This window comes from Dasypus novemcinctus, chromosome 18 (assembly GCF_030445035.2).
Source record: "Dasypus novemcinctus isolate mDasNov1 chromosome 18, mDasNov1.1.hap2, whole genome shotgun sequence".
Lineage (NCBI taxonomy): Eukaryota > Metazoa > Chordata > Mammalia > Cingulata > Dasypodidae > Dasypus > Dasypus novemcinctus.
This window is the reverse complement of record NC_080690.1, coordinates 68,232,347-68,246,474: the sequence shown is the minus strand read 5'-3', so window position 1 is coordinate 68,246,474 and position 14,128 is coordinate 68,232,347. Positions and strand designations below refer to the sequence as shown.

At 60.2% G+C, this 14,128-nt stretch overlaps 2 protein-coding genes across 3 annotated transcripts in view; both read left to right on the top strand.

Annotated features, from left to right (window-relative positions):
* The first annotated feature begins 1,020 nt into the window (after positions 1-1,020).
* Positions 1,021-9,392, top strand: KPTN (kaptin, actin binding protein). Of its 2 annotated transcripts, XR_011646385.1 has the most exons (13): positions 1,021-3,029; positions 3,408-3,490; positions 3,609-3,693; positions 3,783-3,837; positions 5,239-5,314; positions 5,438-5,511; positions 5,703-5,812; positions 5,886-5,963; positions 6,522-6,597; positions 7,102-7,237; positions 7,331-7,492; positions 7,751-7,851; positions 8,975-9,042. XR_011646385.1 is itself a non-coding variant. In XM_004476393.4 (12 exons), exons 1-12 carry the CDS (start codon positions 2,267-2,269, stop codon positions 9,101-9,103), a joined length of 1,827 nt encoding a protein of 608 aa, XP_004476450.2. In that variant the 5' UTR covers positions 1,021-2,266; the 3' UTR covers positions 9,104-9,392. The 2 variants fall into 2 exon arrangements, 1 of the variants encoding a protein (XP_004476450.2); XM_004476393.4 differs by lacking the exon at positions 7,751-7,851 and having other exon boundaries at positions 8,975-9,392.
* Positions 9,393-11,484: 2,092 nt separating this feature from the next.
* SLC8A2 (solute carrier family 8 member A2) overlaps positions 11,485-14,128 on the top strand; it is a 28,298-nt gene continuing 25,654 nt past the window's right edge. The window contains 1 exon segment of the mRNA XM_058280494.1: positions 11,485-11,666. The gene's annotated coding sequence lies outside the window, so the exon portion shown is untranslated.

Sequence of the window (14,128 nt, the reverse complement as noted above, 5' to 3'; positions counted from 1 at the left end):
CAGGGGTGTCTGTTCCATTTACTGCGGGGCGCCTGGGGGAGGGAGAGCCCTGGTAGGCAGAGGAGCACTGGGTGGGGATGGTGAGAGGAGAGGTTTCAGAAGCCCTTTGCTTAGGAAAGGTGGGCCAGAGCCGCCCGCCACCTACACACTCCACGGTGCAGGGCTGCCTGCGCATCCGGTGACACCAATTCACGTGCTTCCGCCGCAGCACCAGCCGGGCCTGCCTCACTGTGGGGGGCAGAGCTGGAGGAATCGCCACCCCAGGGAAGGGACAGTGTTGCAGTGTGGCAGAAGAATGTCGGGGTGAGCTGAGGGCAGCCGTGCTGCGGGGGGCTGACTAGGAGGCCAGGGCAGGACCCCCACGTGCTCCAGCCTGGTGCGCCCAGAGGGGGTTCAGGAGAAGTTCAGGTTCACCCGGTTCTGAGGAGGGGCCCATCCGGGACGCCTCCCCTGCTCTACTCCCTTGGCCCTTTCAGCCACTCCCACAGCGGCATCGTTGGTAATGGCTGTCTAGAACTCAGTCAACTCCTGGGGAAGCGGACGTGACTCAAGTGACTGGGCTTCCATCTACCCCGTGGAAGGACCCGGGTTCAATCCCTGGCGCCTCCTGGTGAAGGCATGCCTGCATTGTGAGCCAGGCGCACCCCGCAAGATGATGCAACAAAAAGGAGATGGGATTGTCAAGGCACGACGCAACAGAAACCAGGAACCGAGGGGGCACAAGGGACAGAGAACCCTTCTCCCGCATTGGAGGTCTCCGAGATCGAATCCTGGTGAAGCCTAGAAAAGAGAAGACAAAAAAAAACAAGATGCAGAAGACCATACAGTGAATGGACACAGCAAAAACAGCAGAGGGAGGGGGAGGGAAAAAAGACTCCTGAGACCTGGGATTGATTACCAATGTCTACTGTGGACACTGACTGCGGAATACGTAGCGTGAGACTTTGCCTAATATCGGTAACCCAAACCAGTGCTGCTCAACCCGGGCACGTTTTAAAATCATTAAAAGTATTCAAGCTTGGGCCACACCCTGAACAATTATAGTTAAATTGAAGTTTCCCACCCTTTTTGTGTGTGGTTAAATTTATTTTGGAAAGCTCCATAGGTAATTCAAATGCAGCTAGGGTTGGAAGCCACTGAATAGGATGACTCCTATTTTTCTCAATTCATAACTCCCTTGATTTGTTCATTCTCAACAAATACATAATTAATGTGGATTCAAGATTAGCAAGTGGGGTGGAAGAAGCCAGAAGAACCTACTTTGGGAATGGCAGAAGTAGACCCCACATGGCATTTATTCAGCAAGTATTTACTAAGCACCTGGTGTGTGCCGAGTGCTACTGCTGGCCCTGGGAAGACAGCAATGAACAGACCCAGACCCTGTCCTCTGGCAGCTTTACTCATCAAAACCAGAAATCTGGAATTGTCACAAACGCCCTTATTTTCATCAGCCTCCAGATCCAATCTGCCTCTGGGAACTTTGCATTTGCTTTCACTTGTACCAGTGCTGCAGGTGCTTGGCAAAGGGCCTGACCCAGGGTTTGTGACTTTTTAAGACATTGACTGAATGCCTGCTCTGTGCCAGGCCTCTTGCTCTGGGAGCTGGGGATTTCGCCATGACCAAGAGAAAACCGGTTGCTGCCTTCACGGAGCTTACTGTGTGTGCGTGTGTGCATGTGTGCGTGTGTGTCACGGAGCTTACTCTGAGTGTGTGTGTGTGTGTGTGTGTTTTCCCCAGAGGGGCGTGACAGAAGATAACCCCAGCTGCCAGGACAATTAACCAACTCCGGTGTTCTGGCAGCGATACACCGTGTGTGCACAGGTTCCCCAAGCCCCGCATGTCCTTCTAGGGACAAAGAAGCATATGCAGGGACCCCTGAAGGCCACTTCATATCCTGCTTCCATCATTTACTTGCGTATCAGTGAAAAGACTTGCTCTTCTTGACCCTCAGTTTTATTCTCCGTCAGTTGGCATAAGAAGGTTATTGTGAGGATTTAGGGAGTAAGTGGTAAAAGATGTCTTGGCACATGGCTCAATAAATGCTGAATAAATGAATTAGGGGGTGTGTGTGGGGGGGTGGGAAACAACAGACCCCTGCAGTTGGCTCTGAGGATCAAATGAGATAATCAGGGCCAACAAGACTGGTTCATAGTGTGTTCTCCATAAAGGAAGTGGTTATTTGCCAGGACAGGTAGCTGAATCTTCTTCCTTGGAGGAAGAACGTGTTCCACTCTACTAAGGGTGATACGGTTAAAATCATGAACAATGGAGCTGTTTTGTTTGGATTCCACAACTAACTGCTGCTTACTAGCTCTGTGGTCTTGGGCAAGTTACTTAACCTCTCTGTGTCCCAGTTCCTTTGTAGAACAGCTATTATGGAAGTACCTACCTCTCACCCTGTTAGTTTGGAATAAGCCGATGGATGTAAAGCACTTAGAACAGAAAAGTCCTTGGCACAAACAGTCTGTATTGTTTTATGATTATTATCCTACATTCCACGCTGTCTACAGCAAGGCGCCCCGGGGTCGCCACCCACCATTTTTGGCTACAATCTTGGAGCCTCAGTGCGTTTGGCTACAGGAACGGAAGAGGAGCGCGCAGGCGCGGTGGGGCAAAGCTTCGAGGGAGGCCGGAGCAGCGGAGCTAGCCGCCATCTTTGTAAAGGGCAGAGGCGGGGGCTTCTCTACGTCATTAGTCTGCGCGAAGGGCGGGCACTGGGCGGTCCGGGTGACTTCAGGATCTGCGGGTGGGGTAGAGCTAGCCGCTGGTGAGAGCTGCGGAGAGGGTGAGTGGCTAAGGGGAGTGATGGGGGAGGCGGCCGTGGCCGCGGGGCCTTGCCCTCTGCGCGAGGACAGCTTCACGCGCTTCTCGTCGCAGAGCAATGTGTACGGGCTGGCAGGCGGTGCTGGCGGGCGCGGGGAGCTTCTGGCCGCCACCCTTAAAGGCAAGGTGCTCGGCTTCCGCTACCAAGACCTCCGACAGAAAATCCGGCCCGTGGCCAAGGAGCTGCAGTTCAACTACATCCCCGGTGCGTGGCGCCACGGGGTTGGGAGGGTCTGGGACGTGGTGTTGAGGAGGCTTCAGAGGCTCTGAGTCAGGACTGTGATGGCACCGGTATGCTTGAAGGGAGTCAAATCAGGAGGCACTGGGTCTGGAATCAAGGATAACAGGGTCCTCGAGGTGGTTCGGGTTCAGGATGACTCAGATTCAGAGGTCAGGAGACCCCCCTACCCACGGGCCAGAGGTCGTGGGATGACGATCAGAACTCACTTGGACTCAGAGGTCATGATAGCCGCGGTGTCAGAAGTGACTGAGCCAGACCTAGAGGTTAGGGGTGATGGCGATGGGGGGACCCCGGAGGTCACAGGTCAGCCCGAAACCCAGACTTTGAACTCTCCCCTTCCAGTGGACGCTGAGATTGTCTCCATCGATACCTTCAACAAGTCGCCCCCAAAGCGGGGCCTGGTCGTGGGGATCACGTTCATCAAGGTAGCCAGACGCCCCCTCCACCTCTGACCCCGGCCTTTACACACGGCGGACCCCGCCGAGCGGGACCCAAGGCCCTCCTGTGGCCCCCGCCCGCCCTGAGGCCCGTTTCCGCCCCCAGGATTCCGGGGACAAGGGCAGCCCCTTCCTAAACATTTACTGCGACTACGAGCCGGGCTCCGAGTACAACCTGGACTCGATTGCGCGTGAGTACGGCCTGGTGGGGAGGGCGGGACGGCGGGGCGTCTGCCAGGCCCGCCCCCTGCCCATCTTGCTGTGCCCTCCCTCCCTGCAGAGAGCTGCCTGAACCTGGAGCTCCAGTTCACTCCTTTCCAGCTGTGCCACGCGGAGTAAGTGTCTTCCCGGCCCCCACCCCCAGCCTTTTCTAGGTCTAGAAGGAGCTGTGGGTTCTCCAACCTCTTCCTGACACAGGGGCGTCAGTTTCCCTGCCTAGAAAACGGAGGGGTCGGACTAAATCAGGAGTTGGAAACTAAAATGCTGTTAGGGCCGAAGAGGCCCTGTGAAAAGGGAGACATGACAGGCAGAGGGCGGAACAGGGGGTGGGGAGGCTGTGGCATCCGTGGACTCTAGATCTGCCCAAAGACAGTCAAATGCCATTTCTGTTTGCTAAGGCAGCAAATGTTTTTAAGGTGGCCATGGGCCAGATTTGGCCGGTGGGCTACCACTGTGTCATCCCACTGTGTGAGCTGAGTCGTGTGAGCACCAAGGTTCTAGACATCAGGCATTCTGAGAGTCCAGCATTCTAGATTCCGAGGTGCCAAGATCCAGAGATACTAAGTTTTCTAGAATTGTAAGTTCTGAGATTCTGATGATAAAGCCCTGCAGTTTGAGACTGCTGAGATTCTATTAGGTCTGAGAAGACCCTAATAGTCTTATATTGCTAGGAGAGAGACTACAGACTATCTAGAATGCTGGGGTTCTAGAAGTCTAATATATGTGGTTTCCATTCTAGAGCTCCAGATTCCATTTGAGTTCAGAGACCTCAGAACACCAAAGGTCTAGCACAGCGGTCAGCAAACTTTTTCAGGAAAAAGCCGGATAGTGAACCTCAGGCTTTGAGGGCCAGTCTCTTTCACTACTACTCCATTCTGCAGTTGCAGCTAGAAGGCAGCCACTGACACTATGGAAATGAAGGGGCGTGGTTGTGTTCCAATAAAAATTTATTTACAAAAACAGACAGTGGGTTGGATTGGACCTGCCAGTCATAAAGGGTTCTAGAAACCAAAGATTCTAAAGCACTTATGTTCCAGATTCTAGGATTTGGATGTCCCACCGTTTGGTGAGTCTGGGCATCCAGGACAGCAGTTTCTGTAAATTCTGGAATTTCAAAGGCAACAGAAAACCGAACTTCCAGAACACTAATAGGGCTCTAGATTAAAGAGGCTCTCGCATTCCGAGTTGGCACGACTCCAGTCTGGAGCTCCAGGTTCCATTTCTGATTCCACCTCCAGAACGAAGATTCTAGCAGGCAAGGGCTATAGGGACAGAAGGTGCTGGCCTGCTAAGGTTCTGGGATTCCAAGGCCGCCAAGTTCTACAATTCCACAGTCCTGAGAGCCCGTGAGGGCAAGTGTCTTATCATTCTATATTTCAAGGAGATAGAGCCAGACGGAGCCACAACCCGGAGATTCTAGCCCCAAACCCAGTGCCTGGATCCTAGAACCTTAAGGTTCTGGCAGACGAGGGTTTCTGCAGAAGAAGGTTCTGGAACACAGAGCTCTTTGCTTCCAGGGTCCAGGTGGGGGATCAGCTGGAGACGGTGTTTCTCCTGAGTGGGAACAACCCAGCGATTCATCTCTACAAGGAGGTGAGGCAGGGCTCAGGGGCAGGTGGGGTGAGGGGGGCAGCGCCCTGCTGGGTGGCGCCACGGGCTGGCACCGGGGGTGTGTGTGACCCCAAGGCTTGGGGTGGGGGGGTCTCGCTTCCCCAGAATGAGGGTCTGCACCAGTTTGAGGAACAGCCCGTGGAAAACCTCTTCCCAGAGCTCACGCACCTGACCAGTAGGTAGGAGCACCCCGGGCCTGGTGGCCTCGGAGGGGTCGGGGTGGGAGCGACCTCGAGGAAATCGGGGAGCGGAGAGGACCCCGGAGAAATCGGGCGGTTACCTCAGAGAAATCAGGTGGCAGGGTCCCGGGGCCGCAGGGAGGCGGCGGAGCCGTGCGCCCCTGCAGCCCCTCCTGCCGCCTGCCCGGCAGCGTCCTCTGGCTCCACGTCCACAACCTCCCCGGGACGTCGCGGCGCCTGTCGGCCCTCGGCTGTCAGAGCGGCTATGTCCGCGTGGCCCACGTGGACCAGCGGAGTCGAGGTGAGCGCGGGCCGGGGCGGGCCCCGGGGCCGAGGCCGGGGACCGCGGCCTGAACCCCCCCCGCCCCCCGCAGAGGTTTTGCAGACGTGGACGGTTCTGCAGGATGCCCCCATCTCCCGAGTAACCGTGTTCAACCTGGCGGCCCCCGAGGGTGAGCTCTGGGGGGGGGGCTCTCTGCGGGCTGCACTCCCCCCTGCTCAGACTTGCATCCCTCTCCAGAAGTTTCCAGCCCCCTGTTTCTGCCCCCGATGTCCCTCTCTCTGCAGTCTGGCCTCCATCCCTGGAGCGGAAACGCACCTCTGCCCGCCCCTCCCCGCTGCCATTGGACTTCCGCCTCCTTGCTGCTTGGGCTGGGGTCTAACCCGGATCTTTTCTGTTCGGGTCCACCTTTGTGCTCTCTACAGCGGAGCTGAACAACCCCGCTTCTCCTTGGTGGTCTAACCTTCACCCCTCACCCGGGCCTCATTCTTAGCCCCTCTTCTCTGGGTGTTGGACTCCGCCTCTGGTGCGGTCTAACCTCACTGTCACCTAACACCGCTTCCTCCTGGTGGCCATCGTTCCTCCGTGACCTCTGACCCTCCTGCCGTAGAACAGCCTCCCGCCTTCCTCCTGGTCTAGCCTGCGCTCCTTGCCCTGAAGTCCACCCTCCTGGGGAGGAGCCTGGAGCCCGGCCCTCAGGGCGCCCTCCCCCTTTCATGTCCTTCACCAGAGAGCACGGAGAGGCCCCAGCAGGAAGAGTACAGCGTGCTCGTGGCCAGCATGCTGGAGCCCGCGGTGGTGTACCGGTGAGGAGGCCTGGGGCGCGCGGGCGGTCTAACCTCGTGCCTTTGCCCCGCGGTCTGAGTCTAGGACTCGCAAGAAAGATGTTGAGCCCTCGGGGTGGGAGCAAAGCGAATCCACACACACCCCTGGAGTGGGCAGACAACAGGGGGCACTGGCAGATGTCTGGCAGCCGGCTCTGGGGGGGAGCCCTGACTTGTAGCGCTGGCCCGTTTCCACGGTGTAAACCAGGGTGGCTTCCAAGCCACCGCAGGCCAGCCAGCTGCCGTAATCTCTGAAAACCCCTCGGCTGGCTCTCGGGAGACAGTGACGGCGGCCAGGCCGGGGCGAGCTCTCCAGGCCAGGTGGGGGTCTTAGGGGGTGGCCCCCTGAGGTGATGCCCCTCGAGTGGCCGGGTTGACCGCTCGGTGGAACGAATCGGTCCAGCCCGCGGACGAGGGTGCCCGGGCCTCAAGCTGAGGAAGGGTCCGCGGCCTGACCTCGCTCCCTGCTGCGTTCGGGCCCCTCAGGGACCTGCTGAGGCGGGGCCTCGAGGACCAGCTGCTCCTGCCCGGCAGTGACCAGTTCGACAGCGTCCTCTGTGGCCTGGTCACCGACGTGGATCTGGACGGGCGACCGGAAGTCCTGGTGGCCACCTACGGGCAGGTGGGCCCTGAGGGAGGGGCCGCCCCCGCCTCCCCACCCCCACTGCCACCCACCCCCACCCCCCGGCGTGACCCCGGCCCTCGCCGCCCGCAGGAGCTGCTCTGTTACAAGTACTGCGCGGCCGGGCAGGGCTTCCGCCTGCTGTGGCGACGGAGCTTCTCGAGCCCCCTGCTGGCCATGGCGGACGTGGACCTGACCGGGGACGGGCTGCGGGAGCTCGCCGTGGTCTCCCTCAAGGGCATGCACATTCTGCAGGTGACCCTGTGGGGGCCCTCGAAGGGAGGGGGCACGCAGGGCAGGGAGGGGGACACCGGGCAACGGTTCCCTCAGGAGAAGGGGCAGCTGTGAGTCTCTATCTGCCAACCACGTCACATCTTACCCCTCCCCTGCAGTCTAGCCGCCAGCCCTTCTCCAGCCCATTTCCAACTTCTGTTGTAGTCTAACCTTGAACCCTCCCACTTTGGTCTAACCTCTAAATGTTGTCCTACCATTCAGCTGTGCTCTCATCCACAGCCTTCCGCTATACTTGGACCATCAGCCTACCTGCCTTTACTCCCATGATGATCTAACATCCAGCCGTTCCATTGTGGTCCAGCCTGGAACCCTCCTTTACGGTTTGACCTCCAACCCTTCTGCTGGAGTCTAACCTCAGACCCTTCTCACTGTGGTCCAACACCCACCCTTCAGGCTCTTGCACATCTTGTTTCCTAATCTGGTGCCTGCCTTTCCCCCTCCTCTATGACTCCAGGGGCCTGTTCGATGTGGTCTAACCTGGGTTCTTTCTACTGGGGTCCAAGTAGAAAGGTTGGCTCCTTCACGGTCTTTGCTTGGGCCTTTTCCTGCAATTTAATCGTTAACAGTCTGGGCTAAGTTAGACCCCAGGGGAAAGGTCTGCACTTGAGCCACAGTGGTTAGACCTGAGTGAACTGGAATATGGTTAGACCCGGTGGAGAGGACTGAGGTTAGACCCCAGTGGAGAGGACTGAGGTTCAAGCCAGGGGAGAGGTCTAAGGTTAAACCCTAATAGAAAGGCTGTAAGTTAGACCTCAGAAGAGGTCTGAGGTTAGACCTTAGTGGAAAGGACTTAGGTTAGATCCTGGTGCAAAGCACTGAGGTTAGACCACAGTGGAAGAGATGTACAGACTGGGAGAAAGGACTTAGCTTTTACTGTGATCTAACCGGCATACCTCGCTCTGATCCATTTCAAGTCGTTTCACACTGCTCTCCTCCCTGTCAGTTCTGTTAAGTTCTAACCTCAGACCCTCCAACTAGGGTCTCACTTTTGCCCCTCATGTTGCAACGTAGTCCTCTCTTTGCCGTTTTGGTTTGCTCCTTCTCTTTTCTATTGGCCTAACCTTTTCTTTGTCCCACCCACTGTGGTCTAACCTTGCCCTCTCTCTAGTGGGCAAACCTCACCCGTTATATACAACCTCTGTCTCTTGCATTTGGATCCATCCATATCCTGTCCACCAATCTCTAACCTCAGACCCTACCTTTGGGTCTAACCTTTGTCTCTCCAACTGCAGATTCACTTAAGGCCACCCCCCACCCCCCCTTTGGGGGGGGTCTAGCCTTCACCCCTTTCCCAGAGGCTTATTCTTACCCCACACCCTGTGGTCTCCCCCCACTCCGGCCAAGCTCCCAGCCTTTGTGAGTGTCTAACTCGAGACAGTCCCAGCGCGGGCTAACCTGCCCCCTTCCCACTCTGGCCTCAGCCCCGCTCTCCTCCTCCCACAGCACAGCCTGGTCCAAGCCTCGGAGCTGGCCCTGACCCGGCTTCGGCGTCAAGTGGAACAGAGGAGACGGCGGCCACCAGGGCTGGGGGCCAGGGCGGGCCCGGGTGCTGCTGAGAACCCAGCCTCCTGAGCACCCACCCACCCGCCTCCCCAGGCCGGGGACAGTTCAGTGGCTACTCATCTCCAGCCATCGATGGGAAGGGGTTGGTGTGCCAAAGGAGGGCGGTCGAGGCGGCGGAGCTGCGACTTCCTGCCCTGGCCCTTCCCCAAATGTGCCTTGTGACCCCGGCCAGCCACACTCCTCTCTCTCTCTCTGCCTCGCTTTCCCCATTTGAAAACGGGTGATCTCACCCGACCCCCCGCCGCTCATGATGTAAACTGGTCAGATGGTGATTATTTATATGCCCACAAAGCCGTCACAGCTCTCTCCATTCTGTTCTTTGGCAAGCGCCGGTTGAGCTCCTGCTGGGTGCTGGGCTCTGTGTAGGGTGCTGCATTTGTCCAGGAGGAATGAGGGAGGGGAATTGAGGGGAAAAGGACTCCAGGGTTAGCCCTAGAAACAGGACTGAGTGTAGACCTCAGAGGAAAGAAAGGCTAGACCTAGCAGAAGGCTGAAGCTAATCCACGTGGAAAAGACTCGAGTGTAAGGGAGAGAACTGAGATTAGACTCTGGTGGAGAGGTCTGAGGTTAGACTCTAGTAGGAAGGCAAGGAAGGTGGACCTCGGGGGGAAGGACCCGGGTGGAGTGGGCATCTGTGGGAAAGCTGTGTTCACGCTGCCACAGAGGCTGAGGCTAGACCCCCATGGATAATGCTGAAGCTGGAGTCCAGCAGAATCGATTGTGGTTCGACCTGGCACAGAAGGCCGAGGCTAGACTCCAGCGGACAGAGCCTTGGGTGCAGGACTCAGCGGGGAGTACTACAGTTAGAGCCAGGCAGATAGGACTCAGGATAAGCCATGCTGAAAGGAAGAGGGTTAGACCTCATCTGAAAAGCCCAGGGGGCGGCAGACCAGGGAGCTGGAGACAAGGCTGATCTCCCCAGCGCGCAGTGGGCAGAATCGTCCCCGCTCACTTGCTCCTTCCGTGGCACCGGGGAGGCCTCGCAGGCTGGCATCTCTGGACTAGGGGAGGGTGGGGACGAGGGCAGAAGTCTTGCCCTCCCAGCTCCGCCGGCCTGGAATAGAATCCAGGTGGGAGGGGTGTTGCTGGAGAGATTCCTGGGTGGCATCCAGGCTGGCGAGGGAGGCGGGTCCTCCCCCCGGAGCAGGGGGCCAGTGGGACTCTTCCTGAGGGGGAGGGGCAGGCACCACGGTCATTCTGGCCATCCCTCTGCCTCCTGGCCTGACCACTCGCTGTGACTACGGAGACCGAGCCACCGCTGGCCCACAGCGGGTCCTTAGGAGGCAGGGGCCCGCCGGCTCTCAGGCTCCCCAGTCTTGGTTGTGCCACCCTCCCCTCTCCCAGAACACAGGCCCAGGCGTGGGAAGTGACCGGGAGCCGGGTGCCCGCCCTCTGCTCCTGGCAGCGGGCCCGTGAGTGTGCAGCCAGGATCGGCAGTGGGCGCGGACTGCTGGGGCGAGCAGGGCCGCCCCCTCCCACGGAGACCGAGCGCTCGGGACACGGCGCGGGAGGGAAGAGGCGTCCCGTCCTGTCCTGCGTGGGGTCGGTCCCCACGGTAGGATTTCAGGCCAGGTCAGCGTGATGGTATGAGTGGTCCGTGAGGTGTGTGGACCCCGGAGAGGGCTGGCGGGGGGGGGGGGGGGGGTGTGCACCCGCGCGGCCCACATCAGGCTTTGTGGCTTGTGGCCAGGAGCCCTGGGTCTTTGCAGTGTGCCTCCCTGTCCCAGCCCGGGGCGGCGTGGAGCTGAGTGCTCACGGGCCACCCTGCTTGCGTCCAGGTCCTGTTGCTGTGATCTTGGGCACGACACTTCACGGCTCGGTGCCTCGGTTTCCCCGCCTGTAAAATGGGGCTACGGGTGTCCCGAGGCAGCCCGACGCGCTGGTGTCCCCGCGTGCCGGGCAGGGCCGGGGCCGTGGCAGCCCTCGTCGTTGTGACCGGTGCCCGGGCGGTTATTTCTGACTCTCTTCGTGAGGGGATGTCTGCAAGCACAGAATGTGAATTTGGATCTGATTCCGGCGAAGCGCGCTCCCCCTCCTTCCAGTTCTGGGAGCCTGTAACTATTTGTAGCTGTTTTTGAATCTTTTGGCCCCTGTGTGGATCCGAGCCTGTGTGTGTGCGTGTGTGTGTGCTTGTGTGTGCGCGCTGGGGGAGGAGCAGGGGATACCTCTGAATCACCGCCAGCCCCCCCAGCCCGCGCGCGCTGCCCGCCGCTGTCCCTGGCCGCAGGTGCTGAACCCGCCGGGCGGGGGGGCGGCCGGGGCGCCGCGCTCCTCCCGCCCCTCCCGCCCCTCCCACCGCCCCCGCCTCCGCGCCGCCCCCTCTCCCCGCCCCTCCCGCCTCCCCCCTCCGGCTCCTCCTCCCTCCCTCCCCGACTCCCCCTTCCCCCGTGTCCTCCCCCCTCCTCCTGCCTCCATCCCCTCTCCCTCCCCTCCTCCCCGGCTCTCCCTCTCAGTCTCCGGCTTCTCTCTCTCTCTCCCTCTCTCTCCCTCTCTGTGTCTCTCTCTTTCGGGCGGAGTCGCCCACCACTGGCAGCCCAGTGCTGGGGGGACCCGCTCCAGGCCGTAGCCTCAGGTAAGAGGCCCCCTTTTGGCTGGGGGGGGGGGCGTGGGAGAAGGAAACTGTTACCCCGGGCGGGAGGGGGGGGGGTGTGGGGTTGGGGAACCCCTGCTTTCCCCTGAGCTCGTTGCTTGGGGGGGGGGGGGTTGCATATCCCGGAAGTGGACCAGGCTCTTTGGCTGGGTGGGAGCCGCCACCCCCTCAGCCCCTCCGGGGGAGACGGAGCCCCAGGCACCGAGGGGCGCCCGGCGCGGCGTGGGACAGCCCCCCTCGCTCAGCCCCCGCCCCCGCCTTCCTGCGCCCGGGTCTCCCGTGCCTGTCGTCCACCTCCCTCAGGGGTCCCGGCTCTGCCTCTCGCGGTCCCTGTCCGTGGCTCCGTCTCACTCCCGTCCCCGTCCCTCTGTCCCTCTGTCCCTCGCCGTGCCCCTGTGCCTCTCCACGGCTCCGCTCTCCTCGCCGCGGCTCTTCCCTGCTCGTGCCTCCCTGGGGTCTCCCTCTGGGGCCCGGGTCTCCGGGTCTGTTCCTCTCCGCGCGGCTCTCCCTGGAGGCTGCTCACTCGCCTCCCACACGCCCCCGTCTCCGCCCCTGGCAGGGGAGACCTGGAGGGAGAAGATCCTCCCCCACCCAGAGTGGGCCCCCCAGAAGGCCCCGAGCCCCCCAGACTCCTCTCCTCCTCCCGCTGAGTGCGCTCCCGCTCTCCGGCGGGCATCCGCTTCGTCCCTCTCCTGAAGGGAGCCCCTCTCCTCTCCCCTGCCTTGCTTCTGGGATTCCCAGACCAGTCCTTTCTGCAGTCTAACCGTATCCTTTGCAGTAAAGATTGGACCAGTCCTTTCTGCTGTCTAACTCCCTCCATCTCCTCTTCAGATTGACCAAACCAGTCCTTCTCACAGTCTAACCGCCATACCTCTTGTTGTGTGTCCATTTCTCGACTCATTTGTTCTTTTGACAAAGACCTAGTTGCCTTTGCCACTGCAGGCGTGGCCGTAGGTAGTGGATCAGGCCAGGCCCACCCTCCCTGCATCTCACCTTCAGTGCTCATGGCGTGCCAGCCTCAGCCCTGCCTCTCAGGGAGGGACGGCAAAGGCTTCTCTCCCACGCCCAAAGGGCGCTTCTCAGCCCGGAGGTCCCTCGGGCCACTACTTCTTCCTTCCTGGAGGGAAGGGGGCCCCAGAGAAGGTGGGAGTGAGTGAGCGACAGGGAGGGGTGGAGCCTGGGGCTGCGCCTGTGGTGGGGTCTGCAGGAGTGTGCACGTGTGCAGGCCTCTCCCAGGGCCGCGGGTGGGGTCACCCGCGTGGGGCTCGGGGAACGGTGGAAAAGAGCACGAGGCTCCGAGCTCCACACTCCACCTTGCCGGCTCGGCCTCGGGCTTGACCAAGCGGCTTCCCCTCTCCAGCCTCGATTTACCCACCCGTGTCTGTCCCAGCCCTGATCCCTGAAACAGGCTGGGACCTGGCGTGACGGTGGGAGAGCCTGGCTCTAGGCAGGAGGCCCCCACGGCCCCGGGGGTCGTGTGAGGCCAAACCGCGGCGCTCCTGGCTGACCCAGCTGGCCACGGGCCCACGAGGGTGGGGAGAGATGGCGCGGGGAGATGTCACCTGCCGCCTTCCTGGGACCGGGAGGTGGTGCCCGCCATCTGCCTTTCCAGCTCCCAGTCGGGGCTCAGCCTGATCCGTTTGCTGGGGATTCTGCACCCGGATTAGGTTTCTGGGCTGCTGGCGGCACGAGGGGCCGGAGCCGGGGCAGGGGGGAGCCCGGCCGCCCCAGCCCCCAGCGGCAGGGCTCCGGCGTCTGCATCGCCCATTTGACAACTATCTGTCTGGAGCTTTCTCTCTCCAGTGCCCCCAGCGAGGCCGCCCAGTCGTGCAGAGCAGGGAATGCGCTGGGTTGCTCTACGCAGCCCCTGGGCAAGGGGGCCAGGCCTGGGAACACCCTGGTCTCCCTTGAGGACTTCAGCAGGAAGGAGAGGTGGTTGGACTTGAGGGAGGACTTCCCAGGCCGTGGCCCCTCCCAGAAAGAGTTGGATGCTTTGCATGAATTCTTGACTCCCAGGTGGCCCCGGCTTCTCCTGAAAGCCCGGAAGGAGGGAGGGAGAAGGGAGCGGAGTCTTTGCTTTGGATCCTGGTGGGTTTGTAATTATGCCTAAGTCGCTGCTAATTAGGGGGCTGCTAATTAGATGTATCATTAGGGGCCTTGCCAAAAAGGCTAATTGTGCGGTGGCCCTTTAAGAATCACCCCTCTCCCCCGCCCACGTGCTCACACACTCCTTCTCTGGGGAAGTTCTGCCAACAATCTGCTGCCCTCCCCCAGAGGAGCCGGCTCCCAACCCGGGGGTATGTGGGTGTGCATCGGGGGCAGACCATAGGTTAGACTCTGGGAAGAACTTTTCAGACAAATGGGGCTTACTGGGAGAACTAAGACTCGTGGTCGAGAAAGGGGTTGCCGAGGGTGGAGGCTCAGAAGACACCCCCTTCCCCTCT

Excerpts from the sequence above, each read along its gene's own strand:
- KPTN (XM_004476393.4), top strand. The coding sequence starts at position 2,267 with ATGGAGCTGTTTTGTTTGGATTCCACAACTAACTGCTGCTTACTAGCT. Across the intron at positions 3,491-3,608 it reads TGGGGATCACGTTCATCAAG|GATTCCGGGGACAAGGGCAG; the intron begins GTAGCCAGACGC and ends TTCCGCCCCCAG. Across the intron at positions 7,238-7,330 it reads TGGTGGCCACCTACGGGCAG|GAGCTGCTCTGTTACAAGTA; the intron begins GTGGGCCCTGAG and ends CGCCGCCCGCAG.